We start from the raw sequence: 11,569 nt of genomic DNA on the forward strand, positions 1-11,569 counted from the left end.
AAGCCCTTGACTAGTGTAAGCACTGCTCAGCAACAACTGAAACATCGGTGTGTTATCAACATTATTCTCATCCTAAATCCAAAACACAGCACTGTACCAGCTACTAGGAAGAAAACTAACTCTATCCCAGCCGAAACCAGGACAAGCTTGAATGTCTTTACCTTGTCTGTTGTTCATTGAATGGGTTCTCCAGCATCTTGAGCGATAATCGGTATCAGGGGTTTTGCCATTTCCTTGGAAGCAGCTATCCAGGGGTGGCAGAATCCTACAGCTCCTAAAGAGGCTTGCGTTTGTTTTTAGTAACTGGTCAGGGAAGATTTTGAATGGTTTTAATATGGTTTTTAGATAAATGCCACTCCTCTTGTTGGAGAACGTAACCCAGATATTCTACACTTCTCTTATAAAAATTGTAACTTATGTGGAGAGGCCCGATGGCCCTTTTCAGCTAAGGCAAACAGTAAGGAACAGGTGTCAGCTGTACAAGATTCCTTGGCTACTAATAAATCATCAACATATTGTATCAAAAACAGATCAATTTTTTTTAAAACACAACATCGTACAAAACTTTTACTAAAATTTTAGAAAAATAGTGGAGGACTGAGTGAAGTCCTGAGGCAGCCTTGTCTATGTTAGCTGTACCTTTCCCCAAATAAATGCAAAAAGGCATCGAGAGTCTGGATGAGTAGGTATACTGATTTAAGGCGAAAAATGTTGTCCCGTCTCCAGTAAGTCGAGGGTTGTATATGCCCACCTTTAGGGAATTTCAAGTGTCAGTAGACACATAGGAATGGGTAACTAAACTGAGCCCTCAGGGCAAGACTTAGGTCCAGACCCAAGGCACTGAAATGTAGCCGTATGTGAGCTACATGTGTCAGGTCCCCGTATAGTCAATGGAGGTATATTCAGTGGATCTAAAGATTGAGGAGACTTTACCAAAAAACAAGGGTTTTTTTTCTGTGTCAGAAGCTTAAGACAATTAAAATCCACCTACAGCTGACAGTTACTCTTAATAAAAAAAAAAAATGAAGCTGATGACAGGTTTTTGTTCTGCATTTGTCATTGTTCTTCTCACGTAACTTAATGCCATATAGAATTTCTTGTTCATGTAAAATGATAAAATGATACCTAAGGCTTTTCTGCTTTTGTTCTGGAAAAAATAGATATATTTTCCAAGAGGATTAAGTTTCATATTCTTGGTATTGTAGTCTTTGGCTTCTTTAGTTAAAGGGAAAGACTTGTTTACTGTAAGTTTCTGCACATTACGAGTTGGGGCAATGTGTGTTGAAATGATATGGATGCAATGTATCTGAGAAGTACGATAATGAAAGAGGCACTAGTTAGCTGTTGTGAACTACACAGATAAGCTGCACTGCCATATAGTGAAAGATAGTCGCACAACGTGCAGAAACTAATAAAACCACTGTCTTAGAGGCAAAACATTGTAATTAGCAACAGCTATTTGCACTTTAAAACTGGAGGTGATAATATTTTCCTTTATGTGTATTGGGATTATATTGTCTAAATTACATCCCAAAATATCCCTATTTATTGTAGTAAGATGACTTGGTTGTTACCAGAATTGCTCAAGGGAGAACTCTCAATCTGACTGTTCTTTAAAACCAAGTTTTGGCAAAGCATGTTCCAAATGCACTTTAAGTAGACTTACAAGGCACTGTGACTTGAAGGAAACACATCACTAGAGCATACTGAACCTGATTCGAATGGGAAATGTCAGGTGGATGCAAAGTGTGACAGATGTAATGTTGCAGCTTTGGTTTTTAGCTCTGAGAAAACTGGGGTCATCTGTAAAATTATTTTTTAAAATCAGGCACTCTACTCTGGTTTCTGAGCCATTAGGACATGATTAGGATACCCATTTTTAAGCTTTTTTTCTCCCAATCATTAGCATATGATACTAACATCTTTGTGAAGGGGGAATGCTAGTCCCATTTCTTTAGTAATTAGGGCAATGAAGCACAGAGAAATTAAGGTCTGGTTTTGCAAACACTTATACTCAAGTGTCAGCGCAAATAGACCAGCTGGTTGTCCCTATGTATGAAACAGCTCAGTACAGACGCGCTCTCTCTGCCACACACTCTATTGCTCGTGGCGCAGAGAGAGGTGCTGTTACAGCAAGCTTCAGACAGCCTCCAATGTGCCAGTCCCCTGGACACGCAGGTCCCCGGTGCCCTGGGGGATACTTTTGGGTGCACCTGAAGCCAATGCAACTAGGTTCCAGATCTGGCTTTGAGGGACACCTCAAGGCTGCCTTAAGCAGTAAGGAAACAGGCTGTAGCCATTCAATAGGACAGCCAAGGAAGCTCAGCCTGTTTCATGGAATAAAGGGAAGATTAACAATTCATTTGCCCCTACTTGAGGAAAGAAGTGGATGGCAGTTGAAGCTGCAAAATGTGCTCCAACATCTGGCAAACAAAGCTTGACAAATTTCAGCCTACCAGTAAAACATGTTTTCTTTTTCTTCTTTTCATCTTTTGAATGAGGATGATGGCATTGAGGGTGAGTGAGTGACTTCCCTGAGGATGTGGTGGGATTTTCAGTGGCTTTGTATAACTGTCTTAAAATGCAGCAAGGTTCCCCCTGTAGCTCAGAACTCATGCCACTTGTTTAAACATGTCTGTGTTTGCTTATAATCATAACAAACCTCCCTAGTAGCACTGGGGAAGGCTTTACAGATCTGCACATCTTTCCTTTCCTAGCACAGGCTGTGTGGTGTCACTGGTCCATCTCTCATTTTCTGTTTTAAACCAGATGAAGTTTAAACTTCAACAGGCATAGTGAGAATAAAAGGTTCTCTCTCCCCTCAAAATAATGGTACTTACACCAGTTTTATGAGACGCTGTTTTCTGCTTAATGTTTTTCAGGGAACCAGGAGCTCAGAAGCATGTCGGGGAAGCCCAGGCTTACCTACTGTAATGGAAGGGGGCGAATGGAGCCCGTACGATGGCTGTTGGCAGCAGCCGGTGTGGAGGTTAGTTGACACTCAGTACAGTGTTCCAGACTGGCGTTTTCAACTGGCCTCAGTAAGGAACAATTTAACATGCATGTGGAGGATAAATGGCTACAAGAGGGTGGCTAAATTCATTTGGCCAGTGGCACTGCATGTTTGTAACTACCTTGTTCAGTGGTGAATATTTGGGATGCAAACTCAGGGGAGCTTGGAGTTTATTAGAGCTAGTATCAGTCCCCTGAAGTAATTAATCATAATGGGTCAAAATAGGGATTTATTTAAAGGCCCTTAATTAACCTGAGTTTTCCAGCTGTGCAAAACCACCTTAACTCAGTCTTATTTAGTTTGCAGTTACAATTTGTATAAACAAAAGAGTGTTGTTGACTTACATGCCCTGGGATGGGGTTAGAAATAGTTGGTTTACCTTGTGCTTCCCTTGGCACTGGCTGCAGCCTGTCTTCCTCCTGTAGATGTCTGTACTCTGTTTCTACCTGCACTTAGGTTATTTCTGAATCAGTGCCCTGAGGCAGAAGTGGCCAGGATGTTCTGCTCCTCCCTGGCTGCGAGGATGCGTGGGGGATCCTCAGGACATCTGCGGCCAAACAGCGCAGTTGAAGATCCGGCCCATTATCTTTTGCTTGGTTTGGTCGTTCTGTGCATGGTTATGTGCAATCGCTTACAGAAGAAAAATGTTCAAATACAGCAATGTAACACTATTCTCTCTCCTCCAGTTTGAAGAAGTTTTTTTGGAAACAAGAGAGCAGTATGAGAAGTTAATCAAAGGTAAGAATCCCAACACCTGAGACTTAGTCCCTCAAAAAATTGCTCCAATTTAGCTAAAATTGTGGTTTAAAATTAGTTTATTTAAACCAGTGCAAACTTCCAGGTGTATACCTAGAATACTGAAATACTAGTTTTGAGTAACCTGTTCTTTCCAGTGCCAAACAAATCCTATAAGCTAAAAGCCATAGCTTCTGTGACTGTGTTTATTGCAGTACATTAAACAGGGATAGCAAACATTACTATTCAATGCAACATAATTATCTATGCTCTTGAACTGTTAGCATGGTTCCCAGCACATTTTTGGTTCAGGGCAAATAGCGCTTCCCGAAGCAATTCCTAGGCATCATTTGGGAGTTTTCCCAGGCCAAGGGCCATTTCCAAGATGTCATTTAGATGTGACCACCATGCTCTACAGGCAGAGACAGCTGAATAGAGTGAATGTGGCCAGTCTGTGCCAGCTGGCCTGAGCTATTGTTGACTAGTATAGATGTACCTGTATGTTGGTTCTGAACGTCAGTGAGATAAGCCCCTAAATGAAAGGTCAGCAAGGCACCAAAGTCCCCAGGAAAGCCAGTTCTCCTTTGTGCTAGGCTCTGTGCGAACACACTAGTGACAGTCCTGAGCAGGACAAGCCTGAGCCATGAAGCTTCCCCCAGTTAAAAAACAGGTAGCCAGCAGGGAGACCTGCGGAAAGTCTGACATGGTCAAAGCAGCAAGCCACAAAGGCTTCGTGTCAACCTTGTGAGTGAGACCAGTTCCCAAACACCAGTGCATACCCCCCGCCACTGCCCTTGATTTTTGGCCAGATTAAATCCAGCAGCGAACCCCTCCGCAGCCACCCTGGAAGGATAAGACCTTGCTGCCGGTGTAGGGAAGGAGTTGGGACTGTGAGGAGCAATACAGAACACACCTGCCCTGCAGTTGACCTGCTGCCCAAGACATGTAAGAGAAACCTCACAGCAGGCTGAGCTTGCCAAGACATACTAGGAGACTTGGAAGAGGACTCACCTGCATTCTGGCTGCTTGCTCAGAAAGGAAAAGCTGTGTTCAAAGAAATTCTGACATGAAAACTAAAATGACCGAAATAAAAAAGAAGGGGTATCAAGAAGATCAGAATTAAATTTGCAGGTCCAGCTGGCTGGGAATCTGACAACCTGGGAGGGCAGTGCAGTGTAAAGACAGCAGTTGTAGCTCTAAATATGATAGCTCAGGTACTGAAAGCCCAAATCTGAATTTGCTTCACAGGACTAATTAATCCAGACAGAGTGGTACAATCCTGGATACAGTGTCCAAGCTTATCCATATCCAGAGAGAAGAATTAAATGGTGATGAAAAGGATAGGGAAGTTTTATAAAGATCAAGGGCTTTTATGTGTATGTAATGAGCTTAAGAGGGTGAGAACACAAAGAAAAAGGTTGGGTTTAATATGATGGGTTGAAGAAAGACAAATTAGTTAGTCACCCTGATAAAGGGACCTCTGGAATTCTGCCGGTCATGCAGGGCATGACTGAACACAAATAACCCCACATTACCTCTCCCTCTAATTTTTTTCTCTTCCTACCAACATGCTTTTTGCTAGAGTATCCTGTGTTTAGACACCACCACATTGTTAGAATGGTCCAGGCGTGACTTTGGCCCATGCCAGCTGATGATCTTCTAAGCAATGTCCCAGCAGCATCCTGGATGAAGCCTAGGCCAGGAGCTGTTCCCAACAGGCAGCTTGCAGACAGACAGTTGTTTTGGAGGCCGAGAGATTTAAATAGCATTGGCCTGGCCAGATCTGTACCCATTGGCCTGAGGGATGACTAGCTTGGCTCAATCTGTGCAGCCACGGGTTGCCCAAGTTGCTACCTGGATTTCAACACGCTCTGCTGGTCGGTGACAAATAGTAGGTCTAGATTACTGGTTTTTTAATGTATGCTCCACAGGCCACCTTCCGACAGCACAATTCAATCCGCAAAATGACTGGCAAACTGCTTTTAATCTTGCATATATATTCTATGCAGTGGTTATGTGAAGTGGTTCTCACTGCAAAGCGAAAAGAAGCAGTCCGCTACTGGTCATACGGGAGAAATACCTCTTCTCTGTAGATAAGAAACAAACCGTGCATTCCGTTCACTTACATTTGCTGCATCACTTTTTGTCAAGGGCCAGAAAGTCAGATTTTATTTTTCACTTCACATTTTTCTGCTGAAAAATATCCTTGCAGAGCTGTTAGTTTTCCCATTCTACTGTGTTTCTGCTAGATAGATACCAAGTAATACTTCTTCCTTAAGCTGCAGAGGTGTGTTCTGGAAGGACATGAAGACACATGATCTTTCTGTGAATGTTTACAAGAAACAAACACAGGCTATTCATTGCTGCAGAGAGAACTACTCTTTGAATTTAAACTGTAAATTAATAATATAGAATGAGTGAAGAATGTTTATTAATTCTGGACTAGCAAAGTATTTTAATAGCTCTGTGGAGAAAAAAGTAAACAGATGTGCCTGTTAAAATGAACCCTTATACCTGAAAGAAGGATGCACTGAATGGATTAAAATTGAGCAATTAAAAAAAAATTATTAACTTCAAGCAATGCAAAGTGGCAGCTGCCTAGCTGGATTTGGAGTTTTGCAGTGATTTTAACAGGGTGGGATTGTTCTCTGGATGCCCTTAATGTGTAAGTGGAGGAGGGACTATCTCTGAAGACAGTGAATTAGTCCAGCAGAAAACTGGTCTAGAAAAGACTGACTTTGCTATGCTGAATGTCTACGTCAGCTTAGCTCTCAGAGCTGCCTCACTGAAGGTTCAGACAAACGCTCCTACCAGCACCAGGAGAAAATGGGACTACGAAGACATATCTAAATAGGCTTAAATTGTTGTGGAACAACACTGAGGATAGGTCTGTAATGAAAATCTATGGGGACTCTCAAACTCTTGTCCTTGGAGTGACTGTGTAAAACTTACTTAAACGGCAACTGCTGTCACAGTCCCTGCCTCTAACCCTGTAGCTTCACGATGTTTAAAGTGGCCTGACCTCTTCCTTTATCCCTGTAGCTCAGTCTTGCTGTGGTACTACCCCTCTCATTCTTTCTAGTCATGTGTATGTGTCCCTGACAGGGAACTAATCTGCATTAAAAATAATTGGATTTTTTTTTTTTTTTTAAGTTCAGATTTAACACAGATCTTTATTCTCCTCCGATCCCTTGGGTTGAAAGTGCTGGTTCAGGCTTTTCCTGCCAGCATGAGGCAGGGTCCAGAAGTGCAAAGGAGCAGGCGGTGCCAGCTCCCATCAGCCAGTGAAGCTCTGGCAATGCTGTAAAGTGAGGGGCCCAGCTGCACTGTGATGACCTAGCTACAAAAGTGTGTTGCAGGCTAGTCAATATTTGATCCTTCCCACAATGTTAGTTTACTGCATGGAGTTTTACAGTTAGGGCAAGACATCAATGATCTCCTACACTGCAAAAGAAATGTGCTCAGTCTCTCGCTCTCCTGTAAAGCTAGCAGTCTAGGAGGAACTAACAAGCTTTCCCTCAACTTTCCATCCTAGATGGAGTCCTGATGTTCCAGCAAGTGCCTCTGGTTGAGATTGATGGGATGAAGATGGTGCAGACCAGAGCCATCCTCAGCTACATAGCAGGGAAATACAATCTCTATGGGAAAGACTTGAAGGAGAGAGCCCTGTACTGTAACACCTCCTTTCACTTAATGAGCAATTATTTGATAGCTGCATTATATATAATAAATTCAATCCTGTAAATCCAGTAGAAAGGCATGAGAAAGGCTAACACATAAAAAGCCAGGACTCTAGTTTTTGCTTAGGTTTTAACCACTATTTCTGAAATGCTGCTGAACAGAAACAGGCTTTTAGTCCTTTTAAAAAATATTTAGCTTTAGTTTATGTTTAGTTTTGGCTGTGAAAATTGGCACTACGGTGGTGATATGAAATTCCTGTAAGTTGCCTTAGTTAATTGGAAAACAGATGAAATAACTTCTATGCTCTTTTCTACTGTCTTCCCCCCACCAATAGGATTGACATGTATGTGGAAGGCATAACAGATCTGATGCAAATGATTTTGGTGTTTCCTTTCTCTCCACCTGAGACAAAGGAGAAAAATCTTGACTCAATTAAGGACAGGGCAATTAACAGGTACTTCCCAGTCTTTGAAAAGGTAAGTGACAGTGAGGATGTGTCTATAAAACTTGTATTTACCATATCAAAAAGTTTCCCCAAAATAAGAACATGTTTGTAGTGCAGGTCAGTTCCAAATCCTCAGCTTTCTTGGCTCTTTCAAAGGAGGGGAAATACAGCAGCACATTTTCTCTATTTCTTGGCTTGTATTGTCAGGGCTGTGTTATTTGAACATCTACAAAGCAAACAAAGCAATATGTTCTCAGCTATACAGCAAAACTTTTCACTAAAGTAAAAGCAAGCACGTATGATTTCTTTTTTCCTTGAGGGGATAGTTCCACACTTACATTTGCTTAGAGCACATCTCTCTGCTATACTTAATTTCAGTTGGAACATTTTCATTAGAAGAATGCAAAAATCCCTTGCAAATAAATCAGGTAGAGAGATTAGGAGTACTTTAGAAAAACAAAAGTCATAGATTTCTGCACATCCCATTTTTGAAAACAACAAACCAAACCCATATGACTCAGGCATCTGGCAACATTTCTCACTTTTGTAACATTCATCTAGTCTTGATGGAAAACAATAAAGGCTGAATGTCCTAGAAGTTCTTATGACTATAATAACTTATTCCCAAAGGCAGGGATTTTCTTTGGTTAGCTATTGTAATTCTGCATTTCTAAGTTTGCTTCCTGGTGTCAACACTGGACATAACTTTAAATGAAATATCTAAATGGCAATTTTATAAATTCTCCAAGCTACTCTTTAGTTCCTCCATTATCCCTATTTCTAATTCTATTACTGTTACTAGTCTACTTAAGTGCATGGTTTTGTCCCTGTTCCCAGTGCCTATCATCATTCATCATTACCGAGTGACTGAAGCTTGTGTACTACAAGAGTTCAGATTTTTTCCCAACAATAATGAAATGATTTAGGCTCACAGCTTCCAGCTGAAAACTCCACCCTGAAATTTCAGATATAATCGCTGTTCAGCTCTACAGTTGTGCTGTGAGGCTTAGCTGCCAGGCATCATATGTCCCATTCTCATCTGCAGCCCACATTCTCTTGTATTCTACAGGTTTTGAAACACGGCCAAGACTTTCTCGTGGGCAACAAATTCAGCTGGGCAGATGTGCAGCTAATTGAAGCCATTTTAGCAGTGGAGGAGAAAATACCTGCTGTGCTGTCGGGGTTTCCTCAGTTGCAGGTAATTTTGTTATTGAGCATGCCTGTATTCAGGAGCTAGAGGGCAATCCTGAAGTGATCATCTCTCCATGCTACGTAAATCAGGAGTGTGGGCTCTTTGAGGAACTGTCACTATCGTATGTTTGCTTAACATCAAGCACAAGAAGGAATTGATTTAGCTGGTTTGTTGTAAGACACTGTGCTCCTGATTAACCCTGTTCAGGTATGCCTATCCCTCTTTGAGTGGTATATGCCTCCTCAATAGAAATAAATTAATGTCATCCCAAGGGAATCACTGATCTAAGCTGCCTTGTTTTCATTTTCCTGCTTCCTGCCAGTAGACGCTATCTAATACCAGATAACAAATTAAGTCTGTGATACAGGTTGACACATTAGAATAAGGTACAGTGTGCCATTTTCTGTACTGGCTGGTATTACAATTTTGGGATCCCAGTAACCTCACTTCACTTCTGCCTTCTACAGTATGACTAGAAACTCAAGCCTTAGCATTAAGCCACTTTTCTTTCAATAAACAACTCGATACAATTGAGGATGAATTCTCTGCCTTTGTGCCATGTACAAAGTCTGAAACAAAGCAGAAGTGAGGCACTTCTGCTGTGAGACATGACCAGAAATCAGAAGCCTCCAGGTGTGCAGCATGCTATAGAGCACAGTGCATGGGCAAGCCTAGGGCATGACCTGCAAGAGTCATTAAGAGTTGAGATACAGTGGACCCAAGTAGTCTGTGACTGGAAAAAAGCAGATAGTGTTCAGCAGTCCTCCCATGTGCCTGTAATCATGGTAATAAAGCAGTGTAGGCACTGCAAATCTGGGTTGAGGATGCAAGGCTTGAGGTCATGCTTCTTTGTGCTTACGAACTGTTAATTTGAGGGGAATAAGACTTTGGTCTTATTCCCATTAACAAAAGAAACAGTTCAGCATCAGACTATCACAGTTAGGTTTTCTGCTTGGAACTGATGAGGAAAAGGGTTTTGATTTTTTTTTAAATTACTTTTTAAAAATTTTTAAATCTCAACCCCAACAGTTTAAGCCTGAATTTAGCGTGACAGAATGAGGCACTTCAGCCATGAAGTGGGCAGTAACGTGTCAGATTTTATCCCATATGCAGTTTTGCAGCCTCAGGTAATTCTTGCCTCTAGCTCCCATCTTCTAGCAAAGTATCCTAGCCACTAGGCATGGGCACAGTTCTGCTGAAGCCATGCCTTGAAGGAGGGATTCCTTCACTGCCAGAAGGGAAAAAGTTTCTAAAATTGGTGGTTACTTACTTCAGTTTTTACTTTTCTTGCTCCTTCTTGTATTTCCCCCTTATCCTTCCACTGCCTGTAAGGAAGAGGAAATTATGTTCATACATCTGCCAGCAAGAACTGGCTGTCACTCTGTGAAGCCCTTAGCCCCATTGTTAGAAGAGGTTCTTATGTATCTAAGATTGCTCAGCTAACTGTGGGGTCTCCAGCTGCTTGCAATCTGCACCAGTGAGTCCTCTCTGACTGTCTGTACAATGAGATGTCTCAGGATCCTTGACTCAGTTGCCTTAATACAGGCATCTCTTGCCACCTGAGATGCCCAACGCTTCCCTAATCTTAGTCCTGGTCTCCAGCCACTGCTCCAGAAGGGAATAGGTCTCCCTGAGGGGCTGTGTTATATCTGCCAGCCCTATGTAGATATTTTGGCTACCTCAGGCTACAACACAGTACGAGAAGGCTCTACTGGACAACTGAGTTGAGCCAAGGATGCCTCCAGCCTTTTCACCTTCAGCCACGCAATCCTAGAAATGCTGTGACAGTGGGACAACAGTGGCCATGCTAGATGCAAACAGAGCTCAGATACTTACATAATGTAGTAAAAATGGAAATCATGTTAACATATATCGTGGTTTGCCCACACAGGAGTTTGCACCATCAGAACCAGCAATGAAAAGAAAAAGGTCATGAGCTGGGTTAGTGTATTTGTACCTTCAAAACTATCCCCTGGTGCTCCCGGATATTGAATTTTTGCCTTCAGTTTCTTTCAGGCAGCAGAGATTTAGATGTTTTCTGCTCCAGTACTGCCTTCATTGGTAAGAACAGGCTTTTTGCAGCAGCTGGGTCCTTCTCCTGTTGGACAGAAGGAGACTATGTAGACGGCACGAGATCTGAATGAATGTTAGGATGTCTTCTAGCAGCAGGAGGAAGCAGTTGTTCTGTGCAAGGAGCACTGTTTGCTACTGGAGTAGCTGGAATTTCTCTCTTACTCTGTTGTTTTTATTTTTTAGGCTTTTAAAATAAGAATGAGCAATATGCCTACAATTAAGAAGTTCCTGCAGCCTGGCAGCCCAAGGAAACCCCCACCAGATGAATGTTATATAGAAACTGTGTTGAAGATTTTTAAGAAATGAATGCCTTGCTACCTTTGGTGAGACCCAAAACACTGAAAAAAAAAAAAACAAACCCCAAACCAAAGGAAGCAGAAAGCTCGGTAAATTAGTATCATTGTAGTTAAAAGCAATGGTAAAAGAAACC

At 42.0% G+C, this 11,569-nt stretch overlaps 1 protein-coding gene across 2 annotated transcripts in view; it reads left to right on the top strand.

Annotated features, from left to right (window-relative positions):
- LOC103906619 (glutathione S-transferase A4) overlaps positions 1-11,569 on the top strand; it is a 17,017-nt gene extending 5,448 nt beyond the window's left edge. The window contains exons 1-7 of one of the 2 annotated variants that reach the window (XM_019474455.1): positions 2,434-2,517; positions 2,883-2,989; positions 3,700-3,751; positions 7,284-7,416; positions 7,764-7,905; positions 8,944-9,072; positions 11,323-11,569. In XM_019474455.1, coding sequence (XP_019330000.1) covers positions 2,466-2,517; positions 2,883-2,989; positions 3,700-3,751; positions 7,284-7,416; positions 7,764-7,905; positions 8,944-9,072; positions 11,323-11,445 — 738 coding nt within the window. In that variant the 5' untranslated portion in view covers positions 2,434-2,465 and the 3' untranslated portion in view covers positions 11,446-11,569. Of the gene's footprint in view, positions 1-2,433; positions 2,518-2,882; positions 2,990-3,699; positions 3,752-7,283; positions 7,417-7,763; positions 7,906-8,943; positions 9,073-11,322 lie in introns of those variants that run through there. The other variant, XM_009288561.2, reaches the window with a different exon arrangement.

The sequence above is a fragment of the Aptenodytes forsteri genome, unplaced genomic scaffold, assembly GCF_000699145.1.
Source record: "Aptenodytes forsteri isolate BGI_AS27 unplaced genomic scaffold, ASM69914v1 Scaffold100, whole genome shotgun sequence".
In the NCBI taxonomy this organism is placed as follows: Eukaryota; Metazoa; Chordata; class Aves; order Sphenisciformes; family Spheniscidae; genus Aptenodytes; species Aptenodytes forsteri.